A 26,213-nucleotide genomic window follows, 5' to 3' on the forward strand; every position below is an offset into this window, starting at 1 on the left:
CTACACGACCGTAGACTTTAAACCACCACCATTCAGAGATTCTCTTGTCTTTCTTTTGTTTGAGTTTTGAATGTTGTTGTCTTGTCTTTCTCTTGTCATTTTGTTGACGTAGAATGTTTGCGTTTTGTTTCATGTGTAGAGCTTGATTTCAGATGGAGATGGTGAAAAAGCATTGAGGGAAACAATGATGTCAGATACATTTTAGAAGAAGACTTTAGAAGACAACTTAAAACAATAATATTATTTTTTGGATTATTTGTTTTTAAAATTTTTGGTTTTCAAAATCTAAATAGAGACATATACCATGTTTATCATAAACAGTTTATGTATAAAATTACACAAGTTTTGATGATTTTGTAAAATTATACATAGTCTGATGATGATAAAAATGGATCAACTAATTTAACCCATTAATCCATTAAGCTTAAATGGGTTATGATTTGATCCAAACCATTTGCTAAATGAGTTGGGTTGAATCATTACCCATTAAACACTAAAACTCAATTGTTATGAGTTGGTTTGGTTTTGTTTAACCAATTTGACATCTCTAACCAAAACCAATTGCAACAAAAGTAGGAATTTCAAAGTAAAATTCAATGAGCCAAACTCCAACCGAAAAACACAAGTTTGAAGCTTTCTTCTTTATCGGAATTATCCAGCGAGTTCTTGAGATGGGTTTACATCTTATTGTAAGACTCTCGCTGGGAGGGTTTGTTATAATGCCATCTGAGCTCATTTCCCTAGTTATTTGGGGCAGAGTAAGAGGAGTGATCTATGTATTAAATCAATTCCTACAAAACTCATGCTATTATATAGTATAGTTTTCTTTTAGTTATCTAATTTTACAAAACTATTACTTTTATATAGTTAACCTTGACCATTTATATTTATATTGCTTTTTTATAACATGAAATAATGTATATTAATTTTTGTATTTTTCTGTCAACTAAAATTTCAAAGCTCTGATCTTTATCCAAAATCCTAATGACTTAAGAAATGCACTCAACGTGTCGTCCAAGGCTTTCCTCTCTCTGCCACCTCCTCTGTTTCTTTCCCTAACAATTTTCCTCTCTCCACTATCATACTCTGCCTCAGTCGCTACAATTTCTCCTTTGACTCTGCTGCCTCTTACTCTTGCTTTAGAAAAGGTAAGCTTTTAGTTTCTTCTATTACGGGACTGTCAGAGTTTAGATGCCGCTTAAGTAAAAGCTATAATCATCTTGGTTCAATATGGGAACTTTTTTTTTCTTCTTGTTTTTTTTTTAGTTGAAGAGAAATGGATCTTGGAGGTTTGGTATCTGGATTGGTCTCATCGTCAGTTTATCTTATGACCAGACCTATCTTTCTCTGCATACACGCATGTGTGTTTTGTATTAGAACAGCTCTTGTTACAACCTTTGTCTCTACTGATATGGTGACTTCCGCAATCTGGTTCAACTTAAGTATGTTGTGGAGAGCTGTGTGGGGAACAATCTGGGGATCTATTCTCCTCGTTACGTTCCCGATTCGCTTCTTCGCTTCTATACCAAGGGAAAGACTGGTTCGTTTTGGTTTCCAAACCTTTTCTTGTATCCAGTTTTAATAATCTTTGATTGATTCTTAAAAAAAAAAACGAATACTCACTTTGATTGAACGTGCAAGATTTGGTAATGATCCTAGAGATTTATGCGCATTTTGGTTATTTTAGCAATCTTTTGATTAATGATCCTTAAGATTAAGCCAACTTTGATTGTCTCAGCCATCTTTGATTGATTCTGAACTATAGGAATTCACTCTTGAATGAATTTGCTTAGAGAGTTATGCGAATTTCGTAAGAAAATTGAGCATTTTGAGTTTTTTTTTTTACAGTAGCCTTTTGAAAAGTCCATAAGATTGTGTACATTCCAATTAAGATCCTTTGTATTTTACAGCTTGAGCAGAGTCTTTATGAGTTGCGGTATGAGCTAGAGAGTCTTGAATTGAATAGAAAAGAAATAGAGGAGACTCTTCGGGAAGCAATAAAAGAATATCGAATCATGGAACGCGACTTAGATGAACTAGAAGATGAACATGATGAAGCCATTTCCAAAATAGAAAATCTAGAGGCGGAGGTATCAAAACAACTTGTTGCATAAGCATAACCAATATATACATATGTTCTAAACATTTGGGTTGTGACAGCTGCAAGAACTAAAGAAGGAAAATTTTCAACTGAAGGAAGGTACTGGAAAAGACTATTGGAGCAAGAAAGGTAAGGTTAAACCCAAGGAAGAATCGAGTGAAATCCGTAATATACCGAAACCAAAGAATATCCCTTATGATTTAAAGGGAAAAGCCGAGTTTACATCAGTTAAATCACCTCTTTACCCATTTGCTAAATCGACAATCCCAAAAGAGGAAGAATTAACACCAAGGGTCCTTGGTTTAGAGAGGAACATTGCGGTTTCAAGAAGCATATTCAGCGCGATGCTCGCGCTCGTGGTGGGTATAGTAATGTATGAAGCCAAAGAACAAGAACTGTGTACTCCACTCATAGGTGCACTCTTCACCGTGGTTGGTATCTCCTTGAGAAGTGTGGTTCAGTTTTTCTCTACGGTTAAGGATAAACCGGCTTTAGATGCAGTTGCTCTTATGAGTCTCAATTGGTTTATCGTCGGTACTCTTACTTACCCGACTCTACCAAGAGTTGCTAGAGTTGTGATCCCACGAGTCGTTAGCACCACCGGCTATGTCTTCACTTTGCTCCGTGGTGGCTCAGTCCCCACGCCACCTGAGCTTGTGAACTATGTTGGTTAAGCAAAATCTTTGTTAAATTGTAATACTTCATTTTCCTATCTTTCGTCAATAATGTAAATAAAAAAATATTATTAGTCGTTTACCGGCCAAAGCGGACTGAACCGGGATCGCTATGTGTTTTTTTGGTAATAAATATAAGTTCTTTAGACCAACTCCAGATTCTCTTAATTAAACTAATTATATTATTAATATTAAACTAATTAAATCAATTCATTAACAACTTAAACTAAATCACTCCTCCAATAAATAACTTTTATGATAGTTGCTTAATTAATAAAATAATATTTATTAAACAATTTTTTATTAATTATCACATTTTAATAATTTATGAAATAATCAAAACAAAAAAATAGTTTTTTAATTATTTATAATACATGAAAAAACAACATTATTTTACATAATTCATAAATATGAAACATATTATACAAAATCGAAAAATACAAACATAAAATTTTAAATAGAAAAAATGAAATTGGCTCTATTTTTGGTTTGCACCAAATTTTTGCCAGATATGCTTCACCAAATCTTTTTTAAATGATCATGCACGTCTGTATCTTGAACGTCATTTTGAATGTGCATCATATTATTGAGATTTTTTGGCATATTTGTAGAATATGATAAATCCACACGAGAAGTTTCGCTTCCTTCTCCTTCATAGAACTCTGATGGATTGTAGAAATTGTATTCATGTCGTTCGTCTTCCACTATCATATTATGCAATATGATACATGCTCTTATTATTTTGCCTATTTTTTTTTATTCCAAAAAAGTGTGGGATTTTTCACGATTGCAAATCGAGCTTGCAAGACTCCAAATGCACGTTCTACATCTTTCTGGCATGCTTCTTGACATTGAGCAAAGAGTTTTGCTTTTTGACCTTGTGGAAGTGTAATTAATTGGATGAAAGCTGCACATTTGGGATAGATACCGTCAGTGAGGTAGTACGCCATTTTGTATTGTCGTCCATTGACAACATAGGTAACTCTCAGAGCTCGGCCCTCTACAATATCATCAAACACTGGTGAACGGTCCAAAACATGAATATCATTTAATGTACCTGGTGGTCCGAAAAAAACGTGCCAAATCCATAAATTTTGCGATGCCACAGCCTCTAGTACGATTGCCGGTTTTCCAGATCCACGTGCATATTGTCCTTTCCATGCCGTGGGACAATTCTTCCACTCCTAAGGCATACAATCTATGCATCCTACCATTCCGGGGAAACCGCGATGTTCTCCAATATTCAGTAATCGTTGGAGGTCTTCTGCTGTAGGTCTTCTGAGATACTCGTCTCCAAAAAGAGTTATCACCCCGTCTACAAATTGTTCAAGGCATTTGTGGGCGGTTGTTTCAGCCAGACGTAGATATTCATCCACTGGATCTGCCGCACATCCGTATACCAACATACGGATAGCTGTCGTACATTTTTGAAGTGCTGAAAGACCAAGCCTTCCAGTTGCATCTCGTCTTTGTTTGAAGTACGGAACGCCATTCAATACTACTAACAATGCGCAGGAAAAACGGTTTGTACATTCTAAAGCGACGACGTAACATACTTTGATTGTAAGTCGGGTTCTCGCTAAAATAATCATTCCATAACCGTAAATGGCCCCCCTCCCGGTCTCTATTAATGTGGACTCTTCTGAAAACTGGCAATGGTGGATCTTCTATGTGAGTGCATTGGTATTGAATTTCTTCCACTATATTGTCAACTTCCTCCTCCACCATTTCATCAACTTCTTCATCTGAACTCCAATTTAACATCTTTTTTGATAGGGTTTTAAAGATTGAATCTTTTTGATGTTTTGTTGGGGTAATGAAAAGGGATTTTTAGATATGTTCCGCTTTTTCAAACTTAAGAAAGAGATAGAAGAAGAAACAAGTTCTTGTGGGTAATGCTTGATTTGTTGAAGTTTATACCAACAAAAAAAAAAGAAATGAACTCGGGAGAGAGAAATTGAAAATGATAGAAATTGAGTTGTGAGGAATGAGTTCAATGTCTCTTCAATATATAGAAGAAAAAACACCTAAAACTTAACAATATAAACAACACAAGGAAACGGGAGTAAAAACAACACAAGATCACGGGGGATAACAATACAAACAACTAATTGACGCTTGCTAACGTCCAAAAGTACTAGTACATGCGGTCCACCTTCACGGATGCTCAAAAGCCAAAATAATGCTATGTGAGGTCCACCGTCACGGATGCTCCCTCTTGTGCAACTTCACTACCGTACAATGAAGTTCACATGTCAACTTGACGCCAAAAACCTGAAACATAATTAAGGTTCCAATTAGAAACTGACGAAAACAAAACAAATCCAATCATGTATGCATAACCAACACTAATCGAATCCAAACATGTATGCATAACAAAAACAAACAGAACACAGATTAAGAACCTATGTGTGGGACAACATTTGGTCAGTTAGCTTTTCTCTGAGTTCTCCTTGAGCTGGTGTAAGGTTAGGGTTGTTTAGGAGACTCTCTAGCAATCTCATTCTGTCTTGCCTATCTTTAGCCTGTTGTTCCTTTTCCTTCATGGCAATAATCCAATCTAGTTTAACCGCTGAAACATCCTCACCATCATTACTCACTGCCGCCTTCTTACCTTTCTTCTTGGACGCCTTAACACCTGGAGGCCTCTCCTCAATGCCATCGTTTGTTGAGTTGGATGAGTAAACTCCTTCTGAATCAAGCTTAGTCCTCTTAGAGGTTCCACCCTCCGAGTTCCATTTCTGATCATGCTTGAGTTCCCTCCAACAATGCCCTAGCATAAACGGTTTTTTCATGTCATTCATGTACATCTCATATGCCACCTTCAACACATCATCTTCTGATTCTCCACTCTTCCTTCTTGCACTCGCTTGAGTGTAACAGCCCACAAACTTATTGACTTGGTGGTTTATCTTATTCCACCAAGTCTTACACTGAACAAGCCCTCTACTATTGGTCCCAGATGCTCCCTCGCTTGCTTGGTAATTATCTGACACCCTCTTCCAGAAGGAACCCAACCGCTGTTCATTACTCACAACCGGATCTTTGCTTGTGTTCAACCAAGCGCTTATGAGCCGGACATCCTCCTCTGTAGTCCACCTCTTTCTACTTCCTCTACCTCCCTCGTCTTCATTCTCATCTAAATTAACATCAATACACTCGGAAGGGACAGTGGAAGAGCTAAAGTGAATTGGTTGCGAAAGGAATTGGAAAGGCTGAGAGGGGAAAGATGTGGTAAACTGAGTAGGCTGAGATGTTTCTGTGGAATTTGGTACATGAGGAGTTTCAGAAGTGTTTGAGTCCTGTTGAGAGTTCAACAGGTCTACAAAGTAAGGAGCAGGGAAACTGTAAGGGTTGCTACGATCCATGGATATGTTTTACAGAAGAGAGATATGTTTTAAAGTTTGCTTAAAGAGAGATAATGGGTTGTTACAAATGGGAAATGTTTGTTTAACTGATGTGGTTAAGGAAAAAAGTTATATATAGGTTAAAGAGAGATAATGATATGTTTTAAAGTTTTGATCGGATATTGAGCTAAAGTTTTTAATGTTTATAAGTTTTCAAATTTGTAATGAGTGTCCTAAAAAGAGATATACACTTTTCACTTTTCAGTATATCCCCTAGACTAGACAACTCAAAATGCAGAAGTCATATCACCTTTTAGAACATCAAATCTTATCAGATGGTTAAAGTCAAAAGTTTTTAAAACTACAATCATGGACTGAAGAGTTGTTAATGTCAAGATTTATTTGTAAAACAATCATTGAGTGAAAATTAAGTTTCTCATTTTTAAAAATCAAACTGCCAACTACTACATTTTGTTATGGGAATTAAAATGTAGTATAAAAATAACACACCTTAACAAGATTGTAGATGTGCTACACCATCAAGAGAACCACTACCATTCACCCTAGCACAACCGTCTCTGTATCCTGTTTAAGTGAAAACGACAACAGTTAGAACTAACTCAAAAAGCTAAACTTAACACAAATTACAAAAGCAGAAATATAGAGTTGCTTACTTTTAGGAGTAACACACCCAACAGAGGTCTTTGCCCAAACACACCTCTCTTCGCTCAATACGAAATCTCTGTGGTACACTTGCACGACTCCATGAACACCTCACACAAAACACACAAAACCAGTTAACACGGTTCATCATCAGACTTGAACACAATAGCACATAAAACCACATACTTGTAATAAAACTTCCATTAACAAAAGAGTATAAAACCGGTTACTACTAATCAATCACCAAATAATAACACACGGTTCATGAGACTTTAACACAGCACAACACAAAACCACATTATTGCAAACAAACTTGAACACAACAGACAATTACAACCAGTTACAAATAATCAGAAAACAACACCAACATACGGTTCATGAGACCTTAACAAAACACAACATAAAAACACTTCATTCTAATCAAATTTTAACACTAACAAAGCATACAACAAGTGACTAATTATGAGATAACATATAACAACCTACGGTTTTGTGAGTCTGGTCAAACCCGCAGAGAAGGAATCACATAATTAAACCCAAAGTTAAAGTCAAACCCTACCAAATTTCTGAGATTTAGCCTACCCCGTGAAATCAATACAATTGGAATTGTAAACCCAATCACAATGGATCAGAATTGTAAACCCAGACTCGCATGCATGTTCGATTAAAATTCTCACAAACCCTAATCGGTAATAATCAGACGAACCTTCTGTGTGTGCGATCCGCCAGCTGCTTGACCTCGTTGTCTCATTAATCCCATCACAGGAACCTTCCGCCATCATTATCGCCGTGGGAGATAGAAGGCCTTGAGCAACGAACCGTCACATCGAGTGGAATCTCGATTAGAACACGAAACCTCGACATATCTCTCTCATATATGAAGATCTTTCGTGTTTCAGCCGGAAAATCCAACGATTCAAGGTGAATCGGTGAATTTTCACTGTGAAACGGCGAATCGCAGATGGTTTCGCCGTTTCTCTTACAAAAAGAGAGATATGTCGCAAAGAAAAATAAAAAAATAGAGAAATTTTTTTTTTTTATTCTCATTTATATTTTTCTCCCTGGTCAATCAGAACCGACCACACATTGGTTCTCATTTGATTCTTAAAATCCCTCTCGTGGAACCGATTCTCCTAATTTCTAATTTCTTTTTGGGTTTTTTTATTTATTTTTGGGCCTGAGAATTCCACAGAGAATCCCCAGTGAAATTGCTCTTATGTGATCTTCATGTTACTAGGTTTAGGATTAGCGACCATATCGGGATATATATCACTTGTCACCTAACTGATTGAGAGGCATCCAAACCGGAATTGATACCAAATCCACGTGGCAGTCACAGATTACGTCACGTGATGGTAGTTAAACCTAGTTATAGGACGCGGCCGGAAAAAAAAAATATGATGTCATGTCATGTGAGTGAGACACGCGTAGATAAATAATTGGTTTGTCATTTTGATTAAATACTCAGCAAAAGGAGGCTAAAGTATTCTCTCGATATTTGATTAAAGGACCTAAAAAAAATAAAATCAGAGAAAAAAATCTTTGCCTGATTTGATAACTGGTTCTTCTTCTCTTTCATCTTTCTTTTTTTCTCCAATGAGAGAGAGATACGGATGATGGGTTAAAAAAAAAGTTACCGGCGGTCTCGGATTCGCTTGGTGCAGGTTGGGAACTGATTGGCTGACACCGACTTTTGTTTTGTCGTCATGGTTGGTTTGTCAGCTCCCGCCTTGCATCAACTGAATCGGAGTCTGAGGTGAAAATATAAAAAGGATCCGAATATTAGATCTGACTCGATCTTCATCTTACGGTAGGACCTTGTAATATTTGTTGAAAGTTGCGTGATTCGTTTGATTTATAGTATTGGGTTTTATTTCCAAATCCATAAATATTTTAGTACTTTTCTCCTCAAATATTTAGTCTTTTTGTTTTGTTTTGAGGATTTCAAGAAGATTGATGTATTTGTTTTGAAATTATAGGATCTAGGGTTTTAGAGCTATATAGATCTTAACGATGTTTAATGGGTGATTGAATTTAGATTTCAACAGATTCTGATGGGGGGACTCTGTAAAACTCGAAGCTTTATGGTTTATGTGGTTTTTGAGCATTTTTTTTAGGGTTTATGTTGATTCTACGGTTGCTACGTTATTGATGATGAGATTTGATTGTGATCAATTCAATTCTTTATAGGTTAAAAAAAAGGAATGTAACTGAATTCGATGTATTAAATTTGTTTGGTAAAGTTTTGTCCTTAACTTTTTGGTTCGGTTATATAGAAATTGACCATGCTTGCTTACAATACCGTTCAATTATGTCAAATCGGATTATATGGGTGATTGATTGGCTTATAATGATGAATGTAATTTGGTTAATGTGTGACTCACAGAATTTTTATGTATGGTTGGTTAATACAATTAGGTTGGGCCGAAGAGAAATGGAGAAAGGTATTCTTGCAGATGCAAATTTCTTCTCTCAATATCCTAATATAGGCTTTTTGTTTGTTGCTGCTAACCTTATTTCTTATGCATTTTTGTGTTTACTTTCTTATGAACAATTTATCAAATTTTCGCGCGGATACCTTTTTATCTTCCGTGGACGAATAAAAAGGACATGTTTTGCCTTTTTCCTCTTTTCTTTTGTCTTTTAAAAATTTTGTTGGATCTAAAAATATCAAATACAAGAATGAAAAACGGGGAAATGTAGAAAAAAATCATGAACTTACAAAATATCTAACTTGTATTGATTTTTTTCAAATAAACCATGACTTTTTGTTGATTTTCTAAAACGATCACCAACTTCGTAAGGTGATTTTTTCAAATAAAACATAATTTTGAATTGTTAGACATAACAATTTAACGGTTTGATTATCTATTAACAGGTACTTTTAAATAGTACAGTTTTTTATGATTCATTTAAAAATCAATTTAATGTTTAATAGTACAATAAAGTCAATAACACTTTCAAATAGTACAATAAAGTCAATTTAATGTTTAACAAATTTTACTAATGTTATGTCTTATTCTAGTTTGCATTGAAACGGAGACGAATTCGTGGAAGCGTTTCAGAAACGAAAAACGATTTTTTCTAAAATTAAAAAATAGAAACGTTTTGGAAACGTATGTATATATATCTGAATACCAAACATAAAACCAATATCAAAAGAAATATTTGAAGCAACACAAATTCAAAACATAAATGTTAATTAGTTGAATTAAAACACTAATAATATTAAATATTTATGTCTTATCTATATATTTTCAATTTATTTTATTTATTAAGTTTGTATTTTCTAAGCTAGAAAAAAAATTAAATCGTGTTTCCGAAACGAAAAAGGAGTTTCCATCGTGTTTCCAAACAAAATTCTAGAAATCATGTTTCTATGACTTGTTTCCGTATTTTCACAAGTTTTCGTTTCTAAAATGTTTCAGAAGCGGAAACAGACCTTAAAAAGAGTTTCTATACAACATAGGTTCGAAGCTATAGATAAATGGGAAAGCGTTTCATGCTCTCAAGAACCACCAAAATTCCATAATCAAGGTATACACGCAGACCACACAAATAATTATGTTGTTCTTTTGTTTTTTTATCATAAATTATAACTTAAGAAATAATTGGTAGTATAGTATTACAAAAGAACAAAACAATGACGCTTATGTTGTTCTAGTGTGAGCTTTGATCACACTAAAACCTTGTGATTTGTGATTATGTTGTGATTAAAACAACATAATTTGTGATTTGTGCATAATTTGTGATTTGTGATTAAAGCTCAGGTTAAGATAGCGTCATTGCTTTGTGGCCTATGCAGACCAAGTCAAGATCATCTTCTTCCTCGTCTTAACCTGAGCTTTAATAATTGGTATTATAGTATTAATTCCATTCTTCTTTTTTTCTTGACCTTGTAAGACTTTTTTTTTTACTCTTTTCTGTTTTTTTTACTATTTCCATCTTTTAGATTTCTCGATTCTGTCGAGTATAGTTTTACTAAATAGATCAAGATTTTGTTGTATACTGTTAGAATTCATATTCCCCTTTGTTTATCTATCTCTCCTTTTTTTTTTTTTTTTTTTGAAACACATATCTCTCCTAAGCTATCTAAGTTCTTCACTGATCTCTCTTACTATTTATTGTTTCATATATATATATATATATATATATATATATATATCCTAGAGATGTTTGTAACTATATTCTATATATAGGACAAAGTCATGTTCCAAAATACAATACTTACATATAGAACATTTAAAAACCAATTTTCATATATACATTTATCATATATTATTGTGTGAAACTAAATGAGCAGAAATAACGAAATTTCGTTCAAACCAAACAATACATGGAACATTCTAATTACGTTGAGAATTAAATATACAAGAAATTAGTGATATAGCAACATAGAAAATTATTGCAACAAACCAATATATCATTAAAAAAAATTAGAATTGCCTTGCTTGTTTTAGTTTTCACCATACAACTCTCAAATGTAACATTGATGTACACAATATATATCAAATAATTTTATAATTAGTGAATATATAATTTATTTATTTGATAAAACATGATATAAATTAGCATTTGCAGAAACATATAAAAATATTTTGACGGGGAATACAAGTTAAACGACACTTTTTATCGCAGGTCATATTTTGTAGATCCACCATAGACGGCGAAGCTTCATGTTGCAAAACAAGCTGAGAAGTTTTTTCAGGCAATAAACTTCGTGTTGCTTCAACACCCCGAAATGTTACGATAGTCATCACTACAAATCAAACGATATTTTATTTTATGAGTTATAAACATAAACATGTACTTTCATATATATATGAAATATGAAACTAACCGGATGTAACAATCAAGAAAGTAACGAAAGAAAACTTCATTGTTTTTTTCTCCATGTAATTAACTTTTACAAAAGTTGATGAGGATATGGTTGGTATCTAAGGCTGTCTGAGCTATTGTGGAACTGTTTTTATAGAAGGGAGATATGGTATGTTTTGGTCAAAGTCAAACACATGTCAAATTATACATAATAACTCCTATTTAATAAGGTCAACAAAAATTTGTAATTTATAGAAAATCAATAAAATTTAAACATTTAACTCATCACAAACAAAATTTATGATTTTTTCAGCACTTTTGGTAAGGTCATAACTTTTTTTTGACATTTTTTGCCAATTAAAAATCTGAAATTTATCACAATATTTTTTTTTTTAAAATGTAACCTTTTGACCAAAGTTAATGAAATTATTGGTGTAATCTCGGATTCGGCCATTGTATGTTTTCTAAAAATAATTTAGTCAAAAGGTTTAAGTGCAACAGTTTCGGTTCTGTGGAGTGTGGATTACTAATTACCTTCTTGTTATCCTCCAAATTATGTGGCAGAATGTAATAAAGTTGGTTTCTCAAAAAATATTTTCTTTTGGTATGTCAAATTATATTTGCAAATTCCATTCCTCAGAAAAATATATGTACAGCATTTAACTTAAGAATCGAACTGAAGCCCCAACATTAAGTTATTTTCTCCTTTTTTTTTTTTGCTTATTTTTAAGAATTAATATTCAAAATAAAATTGTACAAAAATTACGAATAAAAGTAGAGATATTAAAATGTTTAAACCCACTCCGTTTAAACCCATCCCAATTAAACCCATTCCGTTTAAATCCATCCCAATTAAACCCACCCATTTAAATATAAAGTTTATACTATAAACCCATTTAAGTCCATTTAAATTTGAAACCCATTTAACCATACCCAATTAAACATACATTGACCTATTTAAACCCATCAAACCTATTATATAATTTTAGTGATAATATGCAATTTTGTGGTATAACAATTTTGGCGGAAAAACGTGTCTTCCTAAAATTTTTTTTTTATTGACAGAAAAATTTGGATTATTGGTTTTGGTGGGAAAACATGGTTTTGAGGAAAAAAAAAATTTGAATTGGATAATGGATGAGAAATTTGCAAAACAGGAAATACGTTAATTAGTAAGTTCGTCTTCAACTAGTGAAGTGTTAGGTAGGGGTCATACTGCAGATAAAAAAGTTCTCTATTCTTAAATATAGGCCCTGAGGACGATTAACAAAAAAAAACAGATTATGAAGTTTTAAACAAAAGACACTTTTACTTAAAGAATCCAAAGACCATGCAGCTCCTAGTGATCGGTTTTGTGTTCCAATTTCCAAACACTGTTTATCTCTGTATGTCGCCTGCAAAGAAACAAGCAGAGTTACAGAGTTGAAAAGAACAAAGGATTTTACAATCGAGCTTAGGGGAAAGCACAATCGAGTGTGCGGGTAAACTCACCGTGCATGCGTTTTATGAAGTAGTCCAAATCTGGAAAGCACGTATATCCTTGAACCAGATGAGATGGTTGACGATACGTGAAGAAGGAGAAGTGATAACTATCTGGATGGTTTCTTGGTTTTGCTATATCGATTAATCTCATACAACCTTCTCTATCGAAACAAGTAATTGCATTCTCCCCTCCGATAAGAAGTTGCTTATCCCAAGCTGCATTAATAACCTGCCACCAATAACAAAACTTAGGCTAAAGATTACATTTGCGGAGAAACAATAAAAAGCTACAGTCATCAATCATAAGTGTCATTACCTGCCAACTTAAACCTTCTGGATCAGCTAATGCTTCTTCATGCTCATTGGGAGACATTTGCGGTCCAGGGCACACAAACTTCACAGTCACAGAATACTTCTTCAAAGTTTCGAAAAGAGGAGAGTACCCATCACGGTTTGAAGGGTTATAGTATCCTGCAGTTAATTCAGCAGCATGACTAGCTGTCTTGTAAGACCAGTAAATCGCCGGTATCTGCATTGTTTTTTTTTGTGTATGAGTCTCATTGTTATAGACATCACTGGTTTTGAAGGATAAGTGCCAAAAAAAATTATACCTTGACAATAATCTTTGTCTCCTCAAACGCGAGATTTGCAAGAGACAGAACATTCTCAGCATGGCCGATTAGCAATTGTGAGTACCAATTTAAGAAGAAGCGGCCGTAGTAGCTGTCATATTCACCTCTTTCTTGGAAGAAGCCAGTTTCATGTGGCTGAGAATTGTATTGACCAGCATTCTCTGGTCCTTTACCCCAGAAAGCAAATCCTCGTGATTTTGCTTCTTTTTGCAGATTCAATTGTGAATATTTGTCATAACACTGCAATAGGATAAACAGTAAACTGATACATTAAATCGTATGCTCAGACTTCATCAGTCATAAGCTAGAAGTAAAGTTCAGCAATCTGACAAATACCTGAAACTCACCAATACCGGGATAAATCCAACCCATCCTTTCTGGGAAAGATGGGTACTTTAGTTCACCAGAAGCTCCAAGACCAATCTCAACTGAAGCAATTAGTCCTTCCACAAACAAGTCATCAAATTCTGACCGGAAGCTTCTCATAAAATCAAAATAGACCTGAATAATCAAGTGTTAACATGAAGAAACAAGAATCTAGACCGTACAAAGAAGAGGAAGTGAGACATAGTAAACAAAAATGCTTAACAGTTTCGGATCAATGAGTGTTCCTTTAAGTACCTCTATACCACTTCGTCCATGCAATACCCGTTCCTTGTCAATGCTCCAATTTAAACACTCAAAACTTCTTCTTCCTTCACGATCAGTGAAAAATATGTCTGGATTATCTTTCCCAATCTCTAACACCCATTGTGGCAACGAGATAATCACATTTCCAGATACATTCCCTCCATATTCATGAAATGCCATCACCACCTTCAAATAAAACATATGCAAATTGCTAAGATATTATAAAAAGACAGTTCTTTATCGCCATAGTTACAGTTTACCTAAACAATTTCACACCTGTAGTTTAAGTTTGAAGTCTCTAATAAGGTTAAAGAGCTCCCTATAGCCAGACCATACATATTTCTGAGGATTCCAACCTTCAACTATTCCCCACCAACAATCTATTACCACTCCATCAACATTTAATGACTTCATGTAACTTAATTCTTGTCTTACACCATCAGGATCAACCAACTGGCCAAAGCTGTCTATAATCCCAACCTGTAAGACAAAGTATAGAACTTTAGCTCAAGAAAATAAGGACGGCAAACAAAAGTGGTAAAATAACTATGTAAAAACACACAGTTGTATCATCAGGAGCTCACTGGAAGCATGGCGTACACAGGGACATAAAAGCTCTCTGTGAAGTCATTACGTGGCTCTGTGGAATGAACATCTTGAATAAGCTGAAAAACCAACAAAAACTGTTAGATAAGAAGAATGAAATGAAATGAATTTAACTTAACTGTTCTTATTCACCTGATTAGCTTCCAAGCATCCAACTGAAGTGATAGGACTAGCACCCGTATACCTTCCATTCCCGGGATGATCATTCTCCGCGATAACAACGGAATCAAGAGACACAGGAGAAAGGTTCTCATCTATTCTAAGAACTGAATGCTGCTGACATTCAAGTGTAGCCTTAGCACAGTTCTTCAAAGTACTAGAAGACAGAGGACTCTCAATAGATCTCGTCGGATACTGAACCTATCCAATGGCATAAAACAAACATTGATAACAGAACAAAAAGCTAATAACTTTGGGAACTTCAACACATATTTGGATCAAATTAATCAGCTTTTCATATAAACACAAACTAAAAATAGCTTAAAGAGTCATATCAAAGTTTTGAAATTTTCGAACCACATGGTTTGGTTGATGTGACTGTCGGTAAGTAGTACCGTCGGCGTCAACACTCCAACCAGCTTCACGAGCCAAAGCAGCGATCACATCGTTCATATCAGCACGAGCCGGTAACGGGAAATTACCGTACTGTCTCAATCCGGCGAGCATTCTACTTGTGATTGCTCGTCTATGTCTTTCTCTAAGCTTCGTTCTCTCTTTCTCCTTCTCTCTTTCTCTCTTCCCTTTCCCTCCTCCTCCTCCTCCGCCGCTGTCCGTTGGAACTATTGATGCTGCTGCAGCCGTGGCGGCGAATCCGCGGGGACGGCGAGTCTGTGGATGGTTGAGGTTTCGGTTGGGGAATTGATCCGGGTCCGACGGAATCGGGTCGAGATTCGGATCTTGCGAACCGGTGTTGTTGTTCAGAGTGTGCATTTTTTGGTGTCGTGAATATTTTTTGCTCGCCTCTCTGATGTTTCCAGTTTGAGATTTTTTTTTGGAACTTTATGGATTTACAAATGAAGGTCTGTAATTATGGTTAATTACGTTAAACGTCTGTCATTAACAAAATCACAAATATAACACAGAACCTGTTTCACACAAAGTAAACATCAGTAATAAATTCNCTAAAGCCTTTTCATAATTTTTTTTTTTTTTTTTTTTTTTGTAAAAATTAAAATTGTGAAACACCATTTGTAAATTCGACTTAGTTTGGGTAAAAAAAAAAATGATACAAAGATACAAGAATAGTGTCACTCTCACATTTCAGACATTCTAAAACCAAGAAAACCGATAGGAAACATACAAAGAAATTTATCTCAAAAAAAAATATATGCTAATACATATGGATGCAAAGACAAAGAACAAACAGGATAACACAATCGATTTGGAAAAATAAATTGTTTTGGGAAAAGATATGTTTTGCATTTTCTATACAAAAATTTGCATAACAGCTCCCATGTTGTCCTCTATTATTAGTCGGAGTCACATACACAAAGTACATGAAATAACTAAATGATTATACAAATAGGGTCCATATGATATTGCAAAAAAAGATCCTAAATATGTGTGAAAAATGTAAAACATAATGTAACATTTCGAAATAGAAGAATTATATAAAATACAAAATTCAGTTCAATATATATTTTTTTTTTTTGACGATCAAACTCCATATATTAAGTTATCGGAGATGACTTTCTCCGAAAGAGAGCCAATTAGGTACCGACGAGCTTACATGGGAAAACAGAAACCTTGTGCTCTTGCACATTTCATAAGTTTATCGGCACGGATATTATCCTCTCGGGAAATATATCTAATACTGAAATTAGCAAATTTATCTCTGAAATGAATAAAATCCTTCAATTCTGATGAAAAGGTCGGCCAATCCTCGATATTAGACGTCATCCTTAGTAGGTCTAAACAATCCGTAGCAAAAAGGGCTTTATCCAAGTCCAACGCTAATAAGCACTCCATAACCCAAATAAGGGTATCTAACTCTGCATGTAATGGGGATAAGCTTCTGCGCGATCCTTTTAGCCCCATGTGCAGGATTCTATCACCGATAGACGCAATCCAGCCATGCCCACTCCTATCCACCTCTGTATGCCAAGATCCATCTATAAAGCATACAAGGGATTCTTGAGGAATTGGGATCGAAGGTATGCATGCTTCTACTACCGCTGGTGCTAAGTCTCTGTTATTTGCTCTTCTCCAAACTTCTTCTTCTTGGATAGCTTTCTCCAGTGTATCTTGCGGAGATTCAGAGATATTTTCAAACACTTTCTTATTTCTTGCCTTCCAAATGTACCACATCATCCACGGGAACATTCTCAAGTTTTGATCAGTTGCACCAGAGTCTCTACCACGCCCATATAGAAAATCGAGGTTGCTATATAGGGAAGATGAAGGGAACACCATAGGATGGGAAGGGATTGTCGATAAAGCCCATACTTGACGTGCTGGGGGGCATTCAAATAGCACATGGTTTATAGTTTCCTCCTCCGCTCCACATCTAGGACAATCTTTATCTCTACCAATATGGCGATAATGCAGGCGTTGACATGTTGCCAAGCACCCAGTCACACATTGCCAAACGAAATGCTTAAGCTTCCGTGATGTTTTTAACTTCCATGCTTGCGCCTTAAGTGTCGTAACACTAGGTCCCTGAGAAGGGAGGTCGCAAGCAGGGCGAGAGATAGCTCTCGCGGCTTCGTATCCAGATTTAACGGTATAATTTCCAGACTTTGTCAGAGTCCAAGAATAGCCGTCCCTCGAGGCATTCAAGCTCGGTTTAATCCCCAAAATAAGGGTAATTTCTTTCGGGGGGAAGAGTTCCCGAAGACGTTCAATTTTCCACTTTTTTGTGTTGAAATCTATCAAGGTGTTAACACAAATCAAAGGATTTCTCTCACTAGTTAAACTTTGGGGTGGCCGTGCTGGCGTATCTGGGATCCATGGTTCAGTCCAGATGCACGTATTAAAACCCGAGCTTATGGTCTTACGAATTCCGTACGAAAGAACCTGCTTTGCTGCCAACATGCTCCTCCAGCCATACGAAGGTCGATTTGATACTTGTATCTCTAATGGACTACAATATCGAAAGTATCTCCCTTTTAGAACTCGGCTAAGAAGGGAATCTGGATATCTCAGCAATCTCCATAGTTGCTTTGCCAAAAGGGCAAGATTAAATTCTTCTAGTGTTTTAAAGCCTAGCCCACCTTCCGAAAGTTGAGTACACAATTGCTTCCACGATATCCAGTATAGTCCTTTACATTCAGCTCAATATATTATACTACAACTAGTTTTATTTTTTCGAATATCATTTATTTGTTTTCACTTTAGTGGTTCAACAGTGTGTGTGTTTGTTTTTGACCGTTTCAAAGTAAAATTCAATTATAGTCCACAACGAAGTCCTATTAATGATTGCCCAAAAGATTAAAGATTTTGAACTCAAACTGTTATAATAATTTGAAAAGAAAGAAAGAAAAGTAAAGAGAAAAAAAAATAAAGAAATGAGAGTTTTTGGTTAATTGTTCCCTCCCGTTCGAACATAAAAAACACACTCTTCCCGTAAAAGTCTCTCTCTCTATCGCAGATAGGTGCTTTGTCTCCTTCTTCGATAACTCCGATCACCTAAAAAAATCTTTCCTTTGGTTCAAAGCATCTCTCTTTGATTGAAAGACACCACACATATGACATAACTTAGTTCCTACATTAATTTTGAGGGTATTCTTGCAATTTTTTTTACCCCTTCTCCATCGAGTTTTAGATCTGGGATTCAATAATTAGGGCTTTTGATTCTGCATTGCCAATGACGAATTCGGGTTTCAATGTTAAGATCTGAGTATAAAGTTTCGATCTTTTTGATTTTGACTTGGGAGGTTTCGATTGTGTGGGTTAGATAGAACAAGAATAGGGAAAAAAAACTTGTGGGTCTTGTGGCAATGATGTGATTTTAGCATTTTGCTTTTTTGAGAAGAAGATGGGATCTGGGCGGAGCAAATCATATCGAGGCTCGTCTGTGGTGAGAGGAGATGATGATATCGACGTGGCTCAACCTCCTCCCTTGTCTTCTAGTGGTGGTGGTGGTAGCAGGAGAAGATCAAAGAGTCTTTTTTGTGGTCTTCACTCTTCTTGTCTTGCTTCATCTTCTACTTCTCACGACAGTGACGATGATAATAATAATGATGACCAGGTCTGGCTTTTGATTATTTAATGTAATTTCAATTGCTTTATGAAATTAGGTCATTTCATGAGTCTTTGATTTCTTTAGGTGTGTAATGGATGGATGAGGAAGAGTCATGGAAGTGTTTCACGGCGTAGAATGGAATCGAGGAATCAAAGAGATGATTCAGATTGCTATGATAAAGAATTGACAGATGAGAAGAAATCTGAAAACGAAAGACGTTGTGATGAGCTTGAGCTTAATGATGACTGTGGTGTTGAAGAGGAAGAAGAAGCTAGTGTAAGCAATGTACAGATGAGAAATGTTAGCGGTTCTATTCAAGAATCTTCTACTCCAGGTCGTGTTTTTTCGCATTTCAAATTCATTCCTGGTAACATAAGCTCTAGACTTAGCAGAGCTTCAAGCTCAAGATCCTTCAACACTACTTATCCTGTATCTTCTTCTTATCGTCGAGAAGGAGGTATTACTTCACCTTCAGAATCTGCTGTTAGGCTCACTGATAGAGTCGAGTCTCCGAGGATTCCTGTGATTGACAATGTAGTTAGAGATATTGATGCCATGAGGTTTGGGGAAGATGGTAGCTTACGGTCTCCAGGAGTATTTAATGTTATGGACACTACTTATGCTGGAATTCTTGATAGAAGACATGTTGTTCGAGAACCTTCCAATGAGCGGAATGTTAGATTTAGCAGAACTCTGAGTGTTGGAAGACTCCGTGACAGAGTTCTTCGTCGATCTTCACTCTCTGATTTCACATTCCGTGCTTCTCCACATCAGGGGGAAGAAGATATGGATCTCTTCTCTGCTGGAACCGCAGCAGCAGAGGATACTCCTGTAACTTCAACGTCTATACTAAATCGTTCTGCTTCTACAATTCGAAGGACCTTATTTGGCCTTCAAGATCACGAGACACCAGCTCCTCTTGTGAGAGAAGGGAGGTATCAAGGTTTATTAGAACACAGATCAGATTTCCTTGAAAGGAGGAGGAGAATAAGATCGCAGGTTTAAAACTCGTCGGTTATCTCTTCCTTAATGTGTCTGATCAACTGAAGATCTAACTAACCGATATAACTGATTCCACAGGTTCGCGCTCTTCAAAGATTAGGAAGCCGGTTTGAGAATGTCACAAGCCATCATGATAGATCTTGTGTCTTATCAGGTGAAGATCAAGCAGGTCGTTGCACATGCCGTGCCGGTACTACCACACCAGTAACTACCGATGAAACAAATGCAAGAGCTAGCATCTCAAGGATAGTATTGCTAGCTGAAGCTCTCTTCGAGGTAAATACATGTCATTGGGGTTCCCATTAACAGCTTTTTGCCACTCTATTAATCTCTCTCCTGTATCCTAAGGGTTTCAAGTGTATTTTTCATTTTAGGTACTTGATGAAATTCATCAGCAATCTGTTGTCTTATCCTCTCAACAACCATCAGTATCATCTATAGGATCTGTTCCTGCACCTAATGACGTTGTGGATTTATTACCGACAAAAATTTATACTAAGTCACAAAGCGAGGATCCGTCACAGTAATGCCTTCTAAATTCTCATTGTTTTATTGTTCTATTGTGGTCCTCAAAAGTGCAGACCTAATAGTTAAACATGTTTTTGTCTTGTCTCTTTGGAATGTTTAGATGTTACATATGCCTTGTGGAGTATGAAGAAGCAGACACTATAAGGACACTTCCTTGTCGTCATGAATTCCACAAAACCTGTGTGGATAAATGGCTCAAGGAGATTCACAGGTATGATGAATGTGAATTGTGGTGACAATTAACTTTTTTGCTTTTTCGGTGTACGAGATGATTCTGATGATGCTTTTACGGTGATGCAGAGTATGTCCGTTATGTCGAGGAGATATTTGTAGACATGATCCATCATCTCAACAACATTGATAACAGTCTTACATACATGATGCTTAAAGATTCTGATTCTACTAGAGACCAAGAACAGTCATGGGTTTTTTTGTCTACAGCTGTATCAAAAAATGTTGTGTTTTGCTTGTTGTTTGTAGCTTACAAAAATTCATACTTTTGAAACATGTAAACATATGAACCAAATTGATCCACACATGTAAACTCAGTAAATCGATTGATGTTGTTCATGTGAATCTTTTTTTGTTTTTTCTATTGTAATTTCTGTCAATGTGGTCACAAGTTAGAAGCTAATATGTTCCAAAACAGTTGAACCCTTAATTCGTAAGATTGATTCTTTACTAATTAGGTTTTAAAAAAAACTGCAAAGACATTTAAAAAATATTGATGATTTAAATTAGCTTACATGATTGTAGGAAGTATTATAGTGCAAATGATTCTTTTTATTCGAATGTAATAATAATTATGTAATAATAATTTTATTTTAAAATATCAAGAACAATATTTCAAAGATGAATAAATTTTAAAATAAAACATCAGTATGATAAAATTCTAGTCTTCAGTAGATACTGCAGGACAAGTAGGGTTGCAATTCAGCGATGAACAATCTATGTTCTGAAACGTACTCCTCTCGTAGAACCAATCTCCAACTGCCTTAGCCATTTTCTGAAACAACAAATCCAAAACAAATGATGAACAGAAGGAAATATAAATTCTCAAGTTTATCTTCACACTAAACCAAAAAAAAAAAAAGATAAATTCTCAGGTTACATATGCTTCAATAGTATTTATTTTGTACAAGACAATCAAGTGATTACCGTATTGGCGACTGTGGGACCTTTATCGCCTGACCAAGTGGCAGCACTTCCACCTTGGCAATGAGCATGGCACGAGTCTAAGAACAATCCGCTTGTTGTTGCTGCTCGAACAGGTGCCAATGCAGCCAACACTTGGTCTCTATATCCTGATATTTCATATTAAACCAACAATCGGTTTAGTCAAGAAGACATTAAAACATAGTATTTCTTTATTAATTCCGGTTAGGCAAAATATACCTTGAACAGTTTGAAGCTGAGCGGCCGTACACTTCTTAAGATCAAGCTTGCAAGTCTTCCACGCTTTGCTTTTATCAACAGAGGTTGGCGCCAAAACGTTCTTGATCTGTCAAGAAAAAAATACAAATCCAAATTAATTCTTTATCACTCGGGTCGATATTTCTGCGAAAAAAAAAGAATAACAAGAACAAAATCTAACCTGCCAAGAATCGAAGGCAGCATTGATGACGAAAAGTGGTGTTTGCAAGGTCTTTGCAACGTATTGAGGGAAGAAACACTGTAAAAAAAAAATTAAACACAGCGTTAATATGATATAACGCGCAAACACGAAAAATGACTTATATCAAGTGTATTTTCAGTAGATTTACCAATTCGGGCTTCATGGTTGAGGTGCAAGAAGCAGGCAGACTTTTTGCAGATCCCTGTTAATAGTGATCAAGATTAGCCGCGATGGGATACATCTAAATCTAATAGAGAGAAATAATATGGTCGGAATAGAGAGATATATCGTACGTGGGTTGCTACAACTTTGCCGTAATACGATTGGATGTAAGATCCTCCACTGATATCCTTACTGTCACACCACAAGATTAATAAAGGTGTTATTTTTTGTTTTCTAGTATGCTATTTGAATTATGCAATTTTATATGCGACTCTTTAGAGATTATTGAATGTTACCCGTGGATGAAGTAACCGGCATCAGAAACACATTTGACCTTAGCTGTTTTAGGGAGGATGGACTTGAATTGGTCGCAATGTAAAATCGCAGCCAATGCTCCGGCTGAACAACCCGAAAGTATTGCCTGAAAATTCATGTCACCAAACATTATTAATTCCAACAACTCCAAAGAATCACATACGAAAAAGGAAACATTTTTGAAGTTATGATATTTTCATACGTTTTGAGCGTTTCTCATTCCCTTAGCCATAAGATCATCGATCACAGCACGCCATACCCTAGCACCACGGAAGAACAGCTTGTTCGCCTGAAAATGTTCAAATTCAAAGTCTTCAAATTATGGAAATGGGAACTTCGACTAATCGTCCCGTAAGGTAACGGTCTAGTGAATTACCGGATCAACAGCTTCAATATCGCCAGTGAAAGATGAACCATCGCAATACCTAACTTTGATTCTATTCCAATTGTAAAAATCTACAAAATACCCAACTCCGATTAAGTCTCATTGCATTATTAACATGAGCTAGAAAACAAACCATTTGATTCATTGAACCAAATGGTAAGAGAGAAAAAGAGTAATAAACCTGGATTGGTGCTTTGCTTGCCACCCAAGATACCAGAGAAACCAAAGTCTTTGTTCATAAGCTTAGAAGAACCCTTCATTGTACTTTTACGTTGCACGCATGTAGCTATATCAGTGCACCATCCTCCTCCCTAATATTCACATAAATGTATATATTTTACACATAGTTTTGGATAATATATGATCAAAGGAAAAAAATAATAGTAAACTAACTTCCATATGAACGATCCAATTGTTCACTCCTGAGCCAGATCCCTTATCGAAATGGTACGCTGGTGCGCTACCATCCAAACACACTATAAAAGATAAGAGTAATTAGTTTTTTTTTTCCCTTCTGTGAAACATAGTATTTAGTTATAACAATATAGTTTTATCTACCAAATTGATTTTTTTTTCTTATATAAGTCCGCTAGTTAAATTTGGTATGACTTCGCTCCGAAACAAATTACTAATAAACAAATGTCTGGTTATAAAATTTAATATCTTAAAAAGAAATGAAAACATTTTTTTTTTGTTTTTTTTTTAATTAAAAATATATTTTATGCGGATAAAAATGAAAAATGTTTTCAGTGACTTTGGGTCGAGCGGAATATTATTGCTTACCAGCTCCTTTGGCCACCGCGGATTCAAGATATGTGATGGGCACAGCTCTAGCTCCGACCACCACCACGGCTAGCACTAAAAAACTTGACCACAATTGCTTGAGCTTCGTCATTCTGTAACAAAATAAAATAAATAAGTGAAAAATTAGTTAGAATAATGAAATCCCAAATAATGTAGAGCGGTGGCCTCTAGCAAAATCTTGAGATAAAGCGATGTGATAGGATCTTATTCGTACATTTGTAATCTATCTATTTTTGTTCAGAAAATAAGTAAAAAAAAAAACAAAGAAACGAAAAGTCGTCAACAAATGGTGTTAAAATAAGGCTAACTTTGGTTGTTTCTGTATGCACAAAGAAAGTGTCTCAAAATAATAACTTATTGAATTAAGAAACTTTAAATATCACCATTGGTTCATAGGGAGACCAAAAAGTCGGGGAACAGAAATGACCAGTCCATGTGTGTAGTTAGCTGTACTAGTAGTATCACTGTTTACCTCGATGGTTGTAGTCTACCGAAAGATAATACTATATATTATCAATTTATCATTACTACTATTTTTTTTTTTGGACAAATCATCACTACTATTTATTAGTCAAGCTCAAGACACGATCTCTCGTCCCTATATTGCAAGTAAAGGATTTACTTGCAATATTTAATTATTAATCTCTCGTCCCTATACTTATTAGATTGCATTGTATTGAATGCAATTTAGATGGTATCGTTATGAACCTGTAAACGAATTAAAATATACGAGTATTCGAAGATACCCTTCTCGACCAAACTTAAAAACAGTTAAACCGACCGCAATTGTCGCCGTCGGGAGGGGCAAAATGAGAATCATGAACATAATGCCATTTCTATGATTTTAAATTTAAATATAATTTGGCTACAACCAAAAATTGAAAGATTTTTGTAGTACGATATTTGGACCGCCGAAAAATTTGGAACAAAGAAATAAAAAAATTAAATCACTTCTTGGACCCAAAAATTTGACAATAAATAGGATTGAAACCATGAATTGCAAGAAACCATGAATTGCAAGATCTTTCGCATCACGATAAGACGACCTTCAATGTTTTCATAATACTTGGTTAAATCCCATAAACTAACTTACAATTAACAAGAACCTCAACAAACATGGAGCAGTTTCAAAAACATATCTAAAAAGCTATGGTTGAATAAGAAAATATCAGTTTAGCTCAACATAAAAAAAACTTAGTTCTTCGTAGATCAACATGGACAAATTTCTTATCCAAAGTAAGAAAATAGAAAGACTGTAAAAAAATATATTTAAAAATTTTCTGATAGAAACTTCAGTTCTATTGTAAACAATAAGCTTTACCTTGAGAAATTAGCTCCTCAGATTCTTCTTATTCACGTAGAGGAAACAAAAGGTATTTCTTTTGGTGAATGTAAAATGTGAAAAAGAGAGGAGTCTTCGAGAGTAAGGTTTTAGAAGTTGAAAGAAAGCCATTGATGTCTTCTCTGTTATATAGATCATAGATGGATACAGAGAATACCACACGTTGAAAGAAAAAAACTTTTCATATTTCTTTTCTTTTTTAATTAAATAATGTATAAAGTTTTTTTGTTTCTTTCGTGTATTCGCCAGGTCACGAGACATTCAGCGTTAAAGAGTCTCAAGAAACCTACCTTCGTAGTTCGTACGTAGTAATATGACCTGAATATGATTATTCAGAATCCTGTAAATATTTAGTTTAATTAACATTACTACTTTCCTAGTTACCACATTTAACTTTTGATCATACTAATATAAATATAGATTATGAATGCACTTTAAAAATGGTTTCAACATGTTGTAAGTAGCATGTATATTTTCTGTTTGGGGGTTGATTGTAAATTGTTGTATAGATTATCTTTTTGGAAATATCTATTAAAAAATAGTTAGATCCGTCTATGGTAATTACTAATTATACGGTAATACCGTAGATTACTAAAAGACAATGGACCTTTCTCTATATCAGAAGAAATCACAATCTATCAATCCACGTATGGAGAGGAAAAACACATGCAACCACCTACATCTACATCTTTGGTTGGATCAACCCTATCATTTCTTCCATCGACAAATCAATTCATTATCATATGCTCTTTAATTAATTGGTTTGACAGAAGATGATGGGTCATGAGGAGCTCTTCTTTTTCTCTTTTAACTCTCATTTATGAAATTTATTTCATTCTAATCAAGTAATTTCACGGAATATTCGTATACATTGAACTATTTTTCGTAAGAGATATTTGTTTGTTGCTTAATAAATTATACAAA

The 26,213-nt window shown here is 35.1% G+C and overlaps 6 protein-coding genes and 1 long non-coding RNA gene across 9 annotated transcripts; 3 read left to right on the forward strand and 4 right to left on the reverse strand.

The window, feature by feature from the left end:
• Nucleotides 1,014-2,872, forward strand: LOC104760385. The gene is made up of 4 exons (XM_010483306.2): nt 1,014-1,148; nt 1,267-1,540; nt 1,911-2,090; nt 2,161-2,872. Exons 2-4 carry the CDS (start codon nt 1,277-1,279, stop codon nt 2,773-2,775), a joined length of 1,059 nt encoding a protein of 352 aa, XP_010481608.1. The 5' UTR covers nt 1,014-1,148; nt 1,267-1,276; the 3' UTR covers nt 2,776-2,872.
• LOC104763090 lies at nt 3,960-4,539 on the reverse strand. The gene is made up of 2 exons (XM_010486505.1): nt 4,332-4,539; nt 3,960-4,273 (listed from the first exon to the last, which is right to left on the reverse strand). Exons 1-2 carry the CDS (start codon nt 4,537-4,539, stop codon nt 3,960-3,962), a joined length of 522 nt encoding a protein of 173 aa, XP_010484807.1.
• LOC104763091 (glutathione S-transferase T3-like) lies at nt 5,181-6,143 on the reverse strand. Its single transcript, XM_010486506.1, has one exon. It carries the CDS (start codon nt 6,141-6,143, stop codon nt 5,181-5,183), a length of 963 nt encoding a protein of 320 aa, XP_010484808.1.
• LOC104760386 lies at nt 8,300-11,510 on the forward strand. 3 transcript variants are annotated; one of them, XR_002036484.1, is made up of 4 exons: nt 8,300-8,595; nt 9,204-9,229; nt 10,214-10,322; nt 11,424-11,510. It is a non-coding gene; the product is annotated as an uncharacterized LOC104760386 (long non-coding RNA). The 3 variants fall into 3 exon arrangements; XR_762898.1 differs by lacking the exon at nt 11,424-11,510 and adding an exon at nt 10,551-10,808; XR_762897.1 differs by lacking the exon at nt 11,424-11,510 and adding an exon at nt 10,556-10,808.
• LOC104760387 (beta-amylase 8-like) lies at nt 12,765-15,930 on the reverse strand. The gene is made up of 10 exons (XM_010483307.2): nt 15,470-15,930; nt 15,086-15,313; nt 14,932-15,012; nt 14,624-14,827; nt 14,339-14,533; nt 14,054-14,218; nt 13,697-13,957; nt 13,402-13,614; nt 13,095-13,314; nt 12,765-12,997 (listed from the first exon to the last, which is right to left on the reverse strand). Exons 1-10 carry the CDS (start codon nt 15,881-15,883, stop codon nt 12,981-12,983), a joined length of 1,998 nt encoding a protein of 665 aa, XP_010481609.1. The 5' UTR covers nt 15,884-15,930; the 3' UTR covers nt 12,765-12,980.
• LOC104760389 lies at nt 18,471-21,242 on the forward strand. Its single transcript, XM_010483308.2, has 6 exons — nt 18,471-19,142; nt 19,221-20,135; nt 20,217-20,414; nt 20,513-20,661; nt 20,767-20,877; nt 20,967-21,242. The coding sequence occupies exons 1-6, from the start codon at nt 18,930-18,932 to the stop codon at nt 21,025-21,027; spliced, it is 1,647 nt and encodes a 548-aa protein (XP_010481610.1). The 5' UTR covers nt 18,471-18,929; the 3' UTR covers nt 21,028-21,242.
• Nucleotides 21,470-25,394, reverse strand: LOC104760390 (pectin acetylesterase 11). Its single transcript, XM_010483309.2, has 13 exons — nt 25,269-25,394; nt 23,927-24,039; nt 23,537-23,619; nt 23,325-23,454; nt 23,135-23,214; nt 22,961-23,047; nt 22,740-22,864; nt 22,575-22,635; nt 22,430-22,483; nt 22,261-22,338; nt 22,062-22,167; nt 21,825-21,970; nt 21,470-21,672 (listed from the first exon to the last, which is right to left on the reverse strand). Exons 2-13 carry the CDS (start codon nt 24,036-24,038, stop codon nt 21,559-21,561), a joined length of 1,176 nt encoding a protein of 391 aa, XP_010481611.1. The 5' UTR covers nt 24,039; nt 25,269-25,394; the 3' UTR covers nt 21,470-21,558.

The sequence above is a fragment of the Camelina sativa genome, chromosome 18 (assembly GCF_000633955.1).
Source record: "Camelina sativa cultivar DH55 chromosome 18, Cs, whole genome shotgun sequence".
NCBI lineage: Eukaryota > Viridiplantae > Streptophyta > Magnoliopsida > Brassicales > Brassicaceae > Camelina > Camelina sativa.